General features: G+C 46.0%; 2 protein-coding genes across 6 annotated transcripts in view; one reads left to right on the forward strand and one right to left on the reverse strand.

Annotated features, from left to right (window-relative positions):
• The window catches only part of ZDHHC17 (zDHHC palmitoyltransferase 17), a 65021-nt gene extending 60661 nt beyond the window's left edge, over window positions 1-4360 (forward strand). For all 5 annotated transcript variants that reach the window (XM_085537257.1, XM_015856976.3, XM_085537262.1 and 2 more), the window contains one exon: window positions 1183-4360. In XM_085537257.1, coding sequence (XP_085393383.1) covers window positions 1183-1321 — 139 coding nt within the window. In that variant the 3' untranslated portion in view covers window positions 1322-4360. The remainder of the gene's footprint in view (window positions 1-1182) is intronic.
• Window positions 4361-6208: 1848 nt separating this feature from the next.
• On the reverse strand, window positions 6209-13078 carry CSRP2 (cysteine and glycine rich protein 2). The gene is made up of 6 exons (XM_015856995.2): window positions 13024-13078; window positions 10328-10446; window positions 8734-8902; window positions 7991-8123; window positions 7230-7323; window positions 6209-6505 (listed from the first exon to the last, which is right to left on the reverse strand). Exons 2-6 carry the CDS (start codon window positions 10437-10439, stop codon window positions 6429-6431), a joined length of 585 nt encoding a protein of 194 aa, XP_015712481.2. The 5' UTR covers window positions 10440-10446; window positions 13024-13078; the 3' UTR covers window positions 6209-6428.
• Window positions 13079-14317: the final 1239 nt, after the last annotated feature.

The raw sequence follows: 14317 nt of genomic DNA on the forward strand, positions 1-14317 counted from the left end.
GGGTGTATGGTGAGGTTCTGGTTTTTGTAGAGATAAGAGTGCAAGCTAAGAGAGGAGAAGTCCAGGATGGAGTAGCACTGGGATGGTTAGTACTTGTAGGAGGGGAATAAGGCAGAATGGAGAAGCTTGTAGAGTCAAAGCCGAAAATAAATGAAGGCATGTGGCTGGAATATTGGTGGGTTGAGGGCATGTAATGAAGAAGCAAAGAAAGGACAGAAGCACACCTCATCCTGCAGTGTATACTGTTATTTCTGTGGGAGCTGCTGCTCTTTCAGAGAGTACCCAAAGGAAGGGCAGATAGAAGTCCTAGTTGCATGTAGTTGATTTTTGTGCTGGAATAGAAGCTTGTATGATTTCTTAATATCTTTACATACAAAACCTTTATTGAGAAAAAGACAAGCAATTCTCAATGGTTGACATCTTCCTACAGAAGAAAGTTGTAACAAAATCAGGTAATTACATTTTCTGTGTTCTGTTCTGAAAGAACACGGAGTGGTAGGCAGAACAGGAAACAAAAACTACCAGTTTTATCCCTATTTTGATATCCAATTTGCAAGCCATATTTGTTGAAATGGCTGCTATTATATACGTGGTGTTAATTTTTGAGTCCTGTTTCTAAAATAACTGATTGGCATCACCTGTCAAAATAAGGAGTAGTCTTCTCGTTGCTTTCACCTGTTCTGGTGTGTTATCACATAAGCATGTCTTCCAGAAAACCATGAACATATTCAGCCTGTGTGCCATTATTAAAAAAAGAAGTATGTGTTTTGGAGTTTTGGTGCAAGCATCTTAAATATATAATGGTGAATTCAGCAGCAAAAAGCCCTTGAATGTGTAATCTACTTCCTTAATGCTTCCTTAATTTTGTGTTGTCTAGGAACTTCATTGATCTTAGACCTACAGCTGTGAACCAGTAAGTGTGACAGAAATAAGCATTAGGAAAGACAGAAGAGTTTCTGGGTCAAAACAGTGGATAGTTGAAGGACTAAGAAAGCAGATAGTAAAGGAAACATAGTGTCATGATTGTGTCCAAGGACAAAAATTCATCAGTACAATGATATATTTTAGAACTTGTGCTGTCAGCAAGCACTAAGACAGTTCTAGGAAGACAAAACAAACAATGTACTTTGTTAGAAGAGCTTTGCTATTACTTTTTAACATGTATTTCTCTTCTGTTTTTAGCCATGGTTGCATAAGGAACATTATAGACTTCTTTGAATTCAGATGCTGTGGTCTTTTTCGGCCTGTTATCGTGGACTGGACGAGGCAGTATACGATTGAATATGACCAAACGTCAGGATCAGGCTACCAGCTGGTGTAGCACCACCTTCATCCTGCGAGCATATCATATCTGAGTGGTGCCTGAAAATCTTTTTTCTCTCTCTCTCAAAACCACATCCCTTGAAGAGTAGCATGCTATGTGTAGGGCTGGTGATGAATCTTAAGGTACCTTCTCTTCATCAGAATTTTATTAACAAAAGTCAAAATGGACAGAATAAACTGCCAAACCTGATAAGGAAGAGGAGGAAGATCAAAAAGGGATTTTAACAGTTCTTAACATGAGAATTATTCGCAACAGCATATTCACAGTATTTGTTGCTGTCTTCTTTTATTTTATTTAAGATCTCTCACAATGGAGCATGACATTATTGGAGTATTGACATACGTAGTTATGTTGTGCTGAGCAGAACAATTTATTTCCCAATATGAATAATTCCACTGAAATGAGAATCTAGAATACAAAGCTGAATTTCATGATGCAAAGTTCACCGATTGCTTTGGTGTAGTTCCTGTAATGTGATTTTTTTTTATTTTTTATTTTTTGGTTATTATTACAGATTTTCTGTAGTATTACGTGCATTGAAACATGTGCTCTTCAGTACTGTGATAAACATCACGTGGTGGGGATCCCCTGTAATGTTCAGTTATAGCAGTAATGCACATCTGGTAATGCTAAGAAAAAAACTACGTTGCCCACATTTTTTGGTGGTGATTATTGTCACTGTGTACTGGTACAACTAAATACTTGTGGAAGCCCTGTTCTGAGATTGTATAGTCTGGAATAAAAGATTGCACGAATAAGAAAAGTTCTTCTGTCAAAGTCGAAGCCGTGCTTAAATGCATGATGTGCCTGCAGAAGTAGGTTGCAGTATATAAAGTTCAGGGGAAAAAAAAAAGTGAAAAAGAACTCATTATCTTTGAAGTAAATGTATAAACATTGCACAGACTAACAGTGCTTCAGTACTGCCTTTGGTCCCCTGACAGCACAGTGTAACATGGCTACAGATGCGTTCAAAAGTGTAGTTGCATGGGGGAAACCAAAGATGTGAAAACAAAAATCTGAATTATAGAAGTATCAAGTAAAATAGTTTTAAATCGGCTTCAAATGCAGAAGATGCCATAGTTACCTGAAATGCTCATTTTGTACGGGCGTAAAATAATGGAAACCAAACTTTGAAAAGAATAAAACATATCTCCAAAATAGCACACGCACATAGAAAATGTAACGTTCTGAAGAAGGTGATGTATTGGCAAGTGGGAATCACCCTTAATGTTTTTGAGTTCTCATGCTACAGAATGTTTGGAAGGTAAGGAGTCAACTGAAATGGCATTTCAAGGGGGCTCTTCTTGAATGTGATGCACTGATTTTTGTTATGGTGTTTTCATATACTCATAGTGAATTGTTCACTGCTTCCTTAACTATTGTTTACAGAGAGACTGAGAATCAGGTTAGTTCTTTTCTAAGTGCTGTAGCAACCTAGTGGTTTGAGAATCCTGTGAGGGGAGCCTGGGGAAGGGACCCGAAAGCCGATGTCTGAGACCAGTGTAAAGAATGTGTATCTGTACATAAATAATTTATCAAATAGTTTTCTCTCTGTGAGTGTGTGTTTAGTATATTTAAAGCTGCTCATTTTCATTTTATTCAACCAAAAAGTATAGGAAGATATCTAATGAGCTTTTAGTGATGTTAAATATTGCTGTTAATAGGCGTTAACGCCCTGCAAATTCACTGCATGTTTGATGCTTGGCAAAATTAGCGTTTTCTGTAATACGCAGATTACAGGTAATAAAGCAATCTAGTGGTATTCCCGCCCCTTGCCTTAGTAAGAGGAGCAGTGAAACTGTAAATAGTTGATGTTCAGTATTTGCAAGTAAACATTTTTTTTTCCTGTAGTTGTTTGTGGATCTCGAGACACACGCTTAGTTTGCAAGTACCAGATATCAGGATTTACAGAAGTGCAGCATTAAAGTACTTGAATGTTTAATACTGGAAAAACCAACATCATCTTGGACACAGTTTTGGTGGAGAGGTTTGGGTATAGGGGGAGGCAAGAGGCCTTTGCTGTTCTTGTCAGACAAAATTGTAATCCCAATTCCATTTCAGTGAAGACAGTCGCTGTCAGTTACTCATCTTTTTTTGTAACCTCAAAACAAAGTGTGAAGACCTTGCAATGCCATTCATTTATTCATAATGTTCTGAATACTTGTTCACTTCTCACATCTCTGTTGGGGGTTGGTTGACTTGAAGAACTGAAGTCCGCTCTATTAAAAGCCGCCTGGCACCAGAAGAGCGGCTCAGCACGTGAGGCAGGTTTTGGTTTTTGTTGCCCAGTAGCATTAATTGCCATGGATTGTCCTGCAGTCCTTTTAAAAGAAGTGTGCGAAACAAGGTGATCTTTGGTAATATGTGGTGAATTCTGCACTATATTCACTTGGTAAGAATTCTCTGGTGACGGTTTTGTGAAGGCCTGTAGAATTGGAGCAATATTGGTTGTTATTAACATTAACCTGTGTGTGGATTTGGGATGTGAAGTTTCCAGTGCAGAATGTGACTTGTCTTGAGTTTGAGTAACATTTTTGGATCAGAAGTGGTGAAATGGCACAGCGGGGGGAGCCAACTATGCAGCATTTTTCTGTCAAGTTATCAAACTTGCAATTCATTTGTTGAACCAAAACTGCGTTGCTTCTGAAACTCGATGAAGCTCATCCAGACCAACAGCAGATCAGACCAGCTTGATCTGATCCAGGTAGAATAAATGGGAATTTTGTCTTGGCCCTAAACATGTGCTGTTCCTTTGCAGATTTCTGTATTCTTTGATGTCCACCAGATTTATTATTATTATTTTTTAATTAATGTGTAAAACAGCATCACTACATTTTAAGCTATGGATTTTTTTTTTTTTTTTTGGTATATTCTTTATTTATAACTGTGCCAAGTATTATTTTAATACTGTCAAGATCTTGATGTATTACATTGTGAACAATAAAATCTGTAAAATGTTTAATAAATTAGCTCTCCTTACATAAATTAAATCTGTTAAATTTTGTAAGTTATTAATCAAATAAATATTGACTCTTAGATGCAGTGTTTCTCTTGACTTCTGGTGTGGTTACACATAGCACTGGCTTTGTCCATTCTCAGAAGTCTTCCTGGAAATGGACATCACTACAAGGAAGCACTTCCATCACCTAACAAGGCTACAGATATTGTCTTTGTGGCCTCAGCTGTTGCAGCCTGGATTCAGCTCCTGAGTTTGAGCCAGAGGTTGTATGTAGGAAGTTGGATAAAATGTTCTTTTACTCATTTGGTCATTAGCTCTTAAATTTGCATGTTAGGAGCAGCTCTGTCCTCAGATGTGAGATACTTATGTGTTTGAGATGGTGGCATCTATTCACGATGATGACAGTGACAAAACCCACAGTGAGTAGAATTTCATTTAGGAATAATGGCTTAATGCTGTTAAATGGTCTTAATTTGCAAGAATTTAACACGCTTAAGAATGTCTTTCCTAAAGGACCCTCAGTTTATGCACTGAATGCAGTTTCTTGAGACTACTGTTTGTAGTAATGCAGAAGCCTGATAGGAGCTTGTACAAAAACTTAAGTTACTGTTTAAGTGCAGGAATTCATTTTGAGTCGCTCTGAAAGTTTGTTTCGGCTCATTTTATTCTTTTTCTGTTGTGTAATGGCTTTCTACTCCTTTTCCCAGAGGCTTCTCGGCTCTGTGTAGCACAAGGGCAGGCTCCCTGGAGGCCGGCTGTGGCGGTGGAGGTGTGAGCCTTTGCTGTGGTTGAGAGGGCTGCAGGCTCAGGAGTCTTCCTGCACAAGTTTAAAGTTAGCAAAGGGGAAAACAAAATCATTTTGTAGCAGAAGAGCATTAAATTCTTCACTATGGAGGACCAAAGGGTTGCACTGGTGCTTGTGGTCTCGCTGCCACCCCAGTGTGTGCTGCTCTTTACTACTGGTGTCATTTTCAGTTGTAATTTTCCCCTGTGTGTGAGCCATGCGAGCTCTTGGCTCACGTTTTGATCTGCCTGTCTGCTCTTCCTCGTATCCACATTGTTCCTCCCTGACTGGTACAAAATGCTCTTTGTGGATTACTTTGAGGAGGACATATTTTTCTAATCAGGCAGTTGGCTGAGTGCTGCTGCACTACCTCAGACTGCGGCGGTAGACACTGCTTGAACCTCTGCCTGAGCCCACGCTCACACACGATTACCATTTTATTGCAACATTCCTCGTCGTGCTTGTGTCTGCATGAACTCATTCTGTAAAGGCTTTTTTTCCCCAAAGGTAGCAGCCTGCTCCCAAAACCAGACGGTTTCAGCTCTCATCTTTTCTGTAATAACTTCTGTTGGGCAGGATGAGAAGAGAAACAACCTCCCACCTCCACCCTGACCACAGCTTGGGCTGTAAGTGCTGTAACCAGTGTCTGCACTGCCTCAGCAATGCAGCCATGATCTTGAAGCCCTCCTTGCTGTGCAGGAGCCTATTTCTGCACTGGAAGAGATGGGAAGAAGCTCCTCCTGCAGCCTGTAACCTGCTGTAGCTCAGGCATATTCCTGAGGTACAGAGTGTAGGATAAGGAGCTGATTCCCAGATGAGGCAGCTTCCCTTAAACTTGAGTGACTTCTGCCTCACTTTTAATACCTCATTCTCACATAAGGCCGCTGCGTTGGGCTGGACTCAGGGCTTCTGTTGGGGAAGTGTCCTCTGTGCTTGTTCCACGGGAAGTGAAAGTTGAGGTACTGTTGACTCAGGCCTTGCACTGTCAGTGGGAGATGCTCTAGCCCTTAAAGGAAGCCCATCTCTCCTGAGAGCTTTCCACTCAGGATGTGGCCATTGTGTCTACACAGCTCCCCCCAAAGCACCCCAGTAACAGCATGTAACTACCTTCTCACAGCTAGCAGCAGAGATAACATTTGGCTTTAAGATATGTCAACAAGCAAAGCTTTATTGAATTGATACACAGTATGAAAAGTGGGGTTACATAAAGCAAGGAAAAAAGCAGTGCTTCAAAAAAAATCATCTAGAAGTATGGCCCAAACACTACAGTCAACTAGCATCTGTTTCACAGTAGTTAGTAACATCTTGGAAACTTTCCTTTAGCTGAATCTGCAGAGCTGTGCAGGTTGCGCTGTGCTCCCTCACTGGGCATGAACGAGGGCTCCTGCTCCCTGACCGTAGCCAAATCCTTTAGGGCCGAAGTTCTTTGCGTAACAGCCTGCAAGAGAGAGGTGCTGCTAAGAGCTGAAGCTTATGAGCTGCTCTCAAAGAGCAGCAATTTCTAGGTTAAGCCACTTGGCTGCTTTCCTCATCAGAACACTGGAATACAAAGTGACCCTTAAAAGTCAACAGAAGTGTGAGCTGCAGGTCAAAGAAGGCAACTCTGCCCCTCTACTGTGCTCTTGTGAGACCCCAGCTGGAGTACTGCATCCAGTTCTGGGACCCCCAACACAAGAACGAGGTCAAGCTGTTGGAGCAGGTCCAGAGGAGGGCCATGAAGAAGATCAGAGGGCTGGAGCACTTCCCCTACAAGGACACACTGAGAGAGCTGGAGCTTTTCAGACTGGAGAAGGCTCCAAAGAGACCTTGTAGTGGCCTTCCAGTACCTGAAGGGGGCCTACAGGAAGGCTGGGGAGGGACTTTTTAAAAGGGCAGGTAGCAACAGGATGAAGGGAAACTGCTTTAAACTGGAAGAGGGCAGATTTAGTCTAGATATCAGGAAGAAATTCTTTACTGTGAGGGCGGTGAGAGACAGGTTGCCCAGAGAGGTGGATGCCCCTCCCTGGAGGCATTCAAGGCCAGGCTGGATGGGGCTGTGAGCAACCTGTCCTAGAGGGAGGTGTCCCTGCCTATAGCAGGGGATTGGAACCAGGTGATCTTAAAGGTCCCTTCCAACCGCAACCATTCTACAATTAAATGATGGTGTTTGTTTCTTTCCTCACCTTTACAGTAGATTTCTCCCTCTTTTTCAGTTAGGGTTGTAGATTCTAGACTTTTCCCACACTTGGCACATCGGAAGCAGTTCTTGTGCCATGGCTGGGGGAGGGGAATGAAAAGAAAGATAGTTTAAATACACAGAACGCGTCAGTTTGTTTTTTAAAAAGCATTAACTAAAGATGACAGCATCCGAATTGTTTACTTAACTGGTGCAATGAAAACCAGTCAGAGAGCATGCACCAGTAACCAGTTAAGACTGTATTTTTGAAAGGCAAAAGGCCTGAATTCCACACTGCTTCCTGCTCAGAGGAGTGTTTTGAAAGGTCTGAGCTTGTCCTAATCAATGCTGATCTTAGCTATCGGTTGTGAGCCAGACAGCTGGTTGAATGCATTGCAAAGTGCTACATGGTGCTTGCAGAGAACATGCCCGTTCTGCTGAAACACGGAGCCCTTCATGAGCTCTATGAGAAAAAAAAACCTCATTCCCTCATCTGGAGGGCTCCTGTACTTTGAGGAAGTACTGAAGCTTTGCCTCTGAGAAACAAGGCAAGAGCTCATCACCCAGAATTTCCATTTCAAGTCCAAAAAAGTGAAGACAAGACTGATTTGATCGTTTCCAATTCCGAGAAACGCAGCATTAAGGAAACTGTGCCACGGTCAGTTCCCTGCTACCTCCTGGACAGCATGTTCCAGGAAGCCTTCGTGACTTACTTCACTCACTCTGGAGTTCACCTGGCAGACAGATACAGAAGTCACATTCCCTTACCTTTCCAGCACCTATGACTTTCTCCGCCGCATAAACAGAATCCCCACACCGAGAACATTTCTCCGCACCTCCAAACTTCTGAGCGAACTTTGAAGTATTTGGGTTTGTGGTGGGTCGGTGAGGAGAAGGTGAGCTGAAAAGGGACATTTGGGTTTTGTAGTTGAAGGGTTTTGGCTTTCCCCAGCAACACTAACCATCAGCATGCAACACACAGAACAGACTCATCTGTGAGGCACAGCTCAGGTGCTTTTCACATGCTTTGCTTTACAGCAAGAACTTGAATCAGATTAGGAATGTTTACTGTTTTAATAAGCCATTTGGTCTTGGCTATAATTAAGCCCTTCATTTACCAATTAAAAGCTCATTCTTATAGCCCCAGATTTGCAGCTCCCCGAATCCATCCCTGCACAAACCTGCTGAGCGGCTGCATTCGTAGCTTATTTAAGAAAGCATCCCCAAACCCACCAGAGCGCTGCAGAACCATCAGTGTGTCAGCAATCCCATCCCATTGCATACAGCTCGCTTCTCACATCCTCATCTATGCCAACACCTGCCCTTACAGGGCCTACCCAGAGTCACTACAGAAGGTTGTTGGCTAACTGCCCTGTACTTGGTTACGCTGGGGAATTCTGCAGCATTTCTGTTCCAGGTGGCACGAATTAGACAAAATCCAGCCTGAAACACTCCTGTGAGAACGCTGCCGGAGAACACAGCTCACACATACTGCGGTTCAGTTAACTCACCTCTCAGGCTTGATGCCTAGTCTCTCTCCCCTGTCCATGTTCAGCGTGCCCGCCCCTTGCCCATAGCCGTAACCTTTTGGGCCGTACTTCTTTCCATAGCAAGATTTGCAGTAAACTTCAGCATCATGAATCGCGACAGTTGTGCTGTCCAAATTCTTCCGGCAGACCACTGCAGGGAAAGAAGTTCAACATCATTAAGCGCCCATTTCCATCACCACACACAGTAAGCCTGAAGTCAAGCTAGAAGTGTTGATTAGGCTGTGGGACCATTGGAGAGATTAGAGGTGGCATGTCTTTAGAGATAATGAATTATGTGTAGCCTCATAAAGGGCTCTGTTCCCTCCTACCTTCCCATGGCCATACTCAGAAACCCAGACAGTATGGCCAGCAGTTTCCCCTGACAGATGTCATACAGTACAGAGCAGATCTGTGCAGTAAAGTCCCCATCCCACCCTCTTGCCCAGGGTGGGGTTTCCCTCCTGCCCAGTGCTGGGTTGGAGCACAGTTGGTGCTGTTTCACAGCTGTCACCAGAGGGTCCTGGCTTTTCTGGCATCCATAAATCATCCTTCAGCACAGCGTAAGCACCCTGCTCAAGGTTACAGTTGAAGGCTGAACTATTTCCTGCTTCTTCTTAAGCCTTCTTTTGTAACCAAGCTGATGTGCTTTCAGTCTGCAACAGCAGTTTGCTGTGATGAAGAATGCGGACTGGGAAGGAAAAGAAAAGAAAACCTTATGAATTCTGTGTTCAGAAAGAATTTAAGGTCTTCAAAATACATGGCGGCCTTTGCTTACAGCGTTCATTAGCTCCAAGGCTCCTTTTATAAGACACAAATATCCAGTAAGTAAATCAACTCATGCACATTTGTTAGAGCATGCAGACTTTAACCCCAGCAGAATTATCCACTAGGCAAAAGCAAACACAGAGTCAGACACACTAGAGCCATTGTCTGACTGTAAGTTCCAGGTTTCTTTTAATAGAAATTCCCATAAAAGGCTGAAAATGAGGCAGCTGAGACATCTGATTTTTTTTTGTGGCTGCTGTAGAGCAAAGGAAAAGGAGCGTAGGTGTGCCCAGGCTCCCATGCCAGCCCAGTGTGCTGACCTGATGGAGATTAATGGCAAAGCAGACCGAGAGGCCCGGCTGCAGCCACAGCTCACAGAGAGGGCTAAACCCAAGCTCTGTCTGCAGGCACTGAGCACCAGCAAGCAAGACAAAACAATGCTTCACGTTTGTAATAAGGTAAAGTTCTCTGACTCGGTCAGACAGGCTGCTGGTTTGCAAAGCATTCACAACCATAAAGTGACCCTTTGTTTCTTTCATCTAATCAGAAGTCTTTTCAGCAGAGAAAGCTGTTTTCAATGCCTCAGTGGACTCGTTGGCTGGATTGGAGAGCAGCGCTTTGGACTCCTTTCATCTGAAATAAGCTGCAGGCCTCTGTGCCAAGAGTGCCTCAGCTTTCGGCCGTGCTGAAGCTTTGACAGCACAGCAATGCCCCAGGCACATCTCACCCATGCTGTGCTGCCCACCGCCTCACTGCCGCAGGCCTGAGCTGTGCTGGGGTGTTTCTGTTGGGCCAGGAGGGCAGTACTTACTGCAGAGGAAGCAGCAGCGGTGGAAGCTCCGTCCGTCGCACTGCACCTCCTCAGCATGGTAGACCGTCCGACCGCAGGCGCCACATTTGTTGCCACCTCCCCAGTTCGGCATGGCGGTGCTGTGGGGAGGAGAGCTTTGTTAGGTGAGCTGACATGCTGTTCTTCAGGGCCCTGCCTCCATGCTGGGCTTTGGTGCTCCCTCAAACACCACATGTTGCACCCAGCTGTCAGGCACAAGCTTGGGATCTCACCAAGTGTTTAATAACCTGTGCTTCCTCAGAGCAGCTTCTCAGCCAGGCCCAAAGGCCCCGACAAACCCAAGGGAACAGTGGCCACTGCTGCCCAGCACTGAGGAAAGCAAACACTGAGCCCACAAGTTGATTCCCAGTGCACGCTCAGGGCTTTCAAAGCTACGTAAACTGGATACGCACAAATTACACTTTCATGCACAAGGGCTTTACCATACCGTACCTTGAGCTAACATCCCCCCAGATGGATGTAATTTCAGTTTCTATGCTTCATTAGCTCCAGGCTTCTCGCTGGTGGGAGCAAACCGAAGGTGCCAACAACGGCATTTTGTTTTACTGCGGGGCCCATCGCTTGGGATGGAGCAGAGCTGGAGAACCACTTGCTGGGGCTGCAAGGGCATTCTGAACTCCTCCAACATCATGCCTGGGCTTCAAAGGGGCTGGACCCATTGCTGTTACATGAACTGGCTTTAATGAACAGGTACAGGAGCCAAAAGCAAGCATGCAAAGGGCTTAGAGCTGCTGTAAGCAGCAGCAGAGCTCTCTCTCTGACACATGATCTGCAGCAAGCCCAGGAGGCTGGTGAAGAGGGACAGACACCCTGACACATCCAGCTTCAGCCCTAGCAGCAGACTCCCACACAAAGTAACAGCAACACCACCCAAAGCTATGAGCTGTTTGCCACACTCCCCCGGTGGCACTGCTCCCTCCTGGTGCACAGCCCGGTTCTCATGGGCACCCAGCTCCTCAGGACTCATAAATCCCAACACAAAGCACAAACTCCGCTAAGCCACAACAAAGGGACCCACCTCACCCATGTTCCAGCCAAGCACCCTGACCGGGTCAGCAGTTCTGGGTATGAGCGAGGGCTGCACGGTTCCCAAACATGACCCGGTGCCAAGCGTCTGATAAAAGAGCTTTGTCCCAGCAGCCATTTATGGCATGTGGGAAAATAAGATTAGTTTATTAACGTGAACTGGGGCATCTCTGGTACATTCCTAACCAGAGGCTTAGGAAACTTCCTCAATGGCTGAGCAGTGCCATTTACAGCACTGACACTAATTACTGAGATATTCCTTTGTTCAATGCTTCCACAGGATTAACACCATTACCGCTTGTGGTTTAGCGCTAATACTCTGACTGAGCTCATAAAATTAGTTTTATGACGTTTACCACTTTGCCTCTGTCATTCTTGGCACAACCGTAGAGCCTAAAAATTAAGATTCCATTTCTTTTATTCAAGTGTTTGGCCACGCTACCGCACAGCAGCTGACATCAATCATGGCAGACAGCGTCCTCACTTAGAGGGAATATGGGCTGTGCAGAGCTTCGCAAAAGGAGCCCGTTAACCAGGAGAAAGCAGAGAGGAGACTCCTTCCCACTTTGTACAGCCTCCAAAGCAGAAGTAGTAGAAATCTGACTCAAGAACAACTTCTGTCTCTTCCTCTCACCATCCCCACGCTGATGTCCCTTTCTGCATCTACTTCAGCTTAAACTATTGGAGCCGGCTGCAATACCCTGATAAGGTTGTTGGGGATTCATTAGACCAAAACCAAAAAGGAACTGAAGTCAGCACCTCACAGTGACCTTGCGCTCTTCCACAAAACAGACTTCCACTTATCCTCCCCATGCTGTTCCCATGCCAGCCTGCATGGGAAGGACGGCAGCACCTCTTTCAGTTAGCCAGCAACAAGGGCTGTCCCGGGGCAGCGATGCCCGCAAGGTATGGGTATAGGACAGCACACACGCCTGGCTGCCCATCAGCTGCTGGCAGCGGGGCACAGCGGGCTGCACAAGGAGCAGGTCCCAGCCTCACACCCTGCCCAAAGGCAGCTCTGCTTGCCGAAGGCTTCTTGGCTAGTCCAGGCAGGCCTCCAGGGAGCTCTGCAGCTGTAATTAAGCAGCCAGGTGATCTCATTGCCAGCACAAGCAGCTCTCACTTCAGAGTGCAGGCGTGTTGGCAGCCGCTTTCCTGAGATAAGAACCGCCTGGCTGCTGCGGTGCTTGTGCCCAGCCAAGAGGAGGCCACAGCACCCAGCTACTTCAGCTGCACACCGTCCTCTCCAGCGCATTTATTAGCAGAGAGTTTACATACAAGAACAGCTACAAGGCAAACACCGAGGAATTTCCAGCCACCCAGTTATCTTTAAAACACACAAAACTGCATTTCCAGCGACCCATCCCGGAGCCGAAGGTGCCAAAGCTGCGTTCATCCAGCAGGGCACGCCAAGCGCTGCCGGGCACAGCACGGTGCCGCCGGCTTCGCCCCTCTAGTTCCTCAGGCTCAGCCTCACGCTCCGCAACAAGAACCAAGGCTGGAAAGCCGAAATGCGTGCTGCCCAGGCTGGGCCGTCAGCGGCAGGAGGGGGCGAAGGAAAAGATGAGGGTTCCTCCCCGACCTCCCCCGTGTCCCTGTACAACAGTACCCGACCCCACACCTCTACTCACCACGGGATCCACTCCGCACCTCTCGGCACGGCGCGGCCCCGCAGCCGCTTAAAGCACCGGGGCGGAGCTTCCAAGGGCCCGGCCCCCGCCCCAGCCCCAGCCATCTCCTTCCCATTTATTATTATTTCTTTTCCATTTGCAGTGGATTGTGAATGACGCGCTTGTGCCCGGCTTGCGCTCAGCGCTCAGCGGGGGTTCCTGCGGGGTAAGACGGTGCTGGACGTGAGAGGGGCTGGGAGGCTGACCCAGCTCTCATGTCAGCCAACGTTCTGCTGCAGGATTTGAGTGCACGCAGAGAGCAGAGGGAGTTAGTGACCGCTGTGTCATGGCCTGGAGATAACGCTAAAGGAGAGGAACTCTTCAGCTCAGGAGAACGGGGTGTACGAGAAAGAGATACTCCCTGTGACTCAGGGACAGTGCTGCTGCATCACAAAACTCTGCAGCTCCCCTCATCCAACGATTAGTTTTCTTGTGTCCTGTAGTCAGCCTGACAGAGCAGCTGGGAGGGACATGAATCCATTGGTGCGGCACTCAGGGGTCCCAACTTGGAATGGAGGAAACGAAAAATGAGAGGGGAAACTTCCACCGTATGTTTTATTTCCAATGAAAATGACTGTTCCTATCGAGGCGCTTTATAAATATATATAAGTGTGCATAAATATTATGTCTGAATTCAGGCTTATTTATATGTCTATATTGTACAAATATGCCAAGATCTATGTATACACACAAACTTTATCTCTTCAGCAGATCCCTCTTCGGACTGTCCTTCCCGAGGCCATTCTTCAGAACCACTTAAAGATAACACATGCATCCAACCCTTCCACATTTCTCCCCTTGGTGCTGTTACTCCGAGCCTCCTCCTGGTCCTTGTCAGCTCCGCTGCCCCCTAACCTGCCCCTACCCACAGCCCCATGCTGGCTGTCTACAGGCAGCTGGGCTCCTGGTTCCTGCCAGTTTCTTCCAAACTTGTGCTGTTTTGAGCAGGGCAATCTGTAATTAGTCCCCTTTGTTCTGAGAAGCGGCATTGAGGTGTATGAACAACTCCCGCTTGCTTCTCCTATCGGTTGGGCAGCTCCGACATGTGGAGCCTGTGAGCAGAGAGCTGTGCTTCTGCTTGCTTCTCTTAGGTTTGGTGGCCATGTGCGAGCCTGCTGCTGTATGAAAACCTGTCCTCCCTTCCCTTGTACAAGTGACCCAAAGCATGTTTCTGCGCTGCTATCACCTCAAAACAAAGCCCTCTGTTTTAGTCCTGTGTTCTATAATCTTCTGTGAAAGTTGCTCTCCACGTTCT

The sequence above is a fragment of the Coturnix japonica genome, chromosome 1 (genome assembly GCF_054131305.1).
Source record: "Coturnix japonica strain WE chromosome 1, WE-NBRP24, whole genome shotgun sequence".
In the NCBI taxonomy this organism is placed as follows: Eukaryota; Metazoa; Chordata; class Aves; order Galliformes; family Phasianidae; genus Coturnix; species Coturnix japonica.

Bases quoted from the DNA above. Each gene is read 5' to 3' on its own strand.
- CSRP2 (XM_015856995.2), bottom strand. From the start codon at position 10,439: ATGCCGAACTGGGGAGGTGGCAACAAATGTGGCGCCTGCGGTCGGACG. The intron at 8,903-10,327 runs GTAAGTACTGCC...CTTTCCCTGCAG, and splicing joins CCGCTGCTGCTTCCTCTGCA to TGGTCTGCCGGAAGAATTTG. The intron at 6,506-7,229 runs GTGAGGAAAGAA...TCTCTCTTGCAG, and splicing joins GGGAGAAATCTACTGTAAAG to GCTGTTACGCAAAGAACTTC.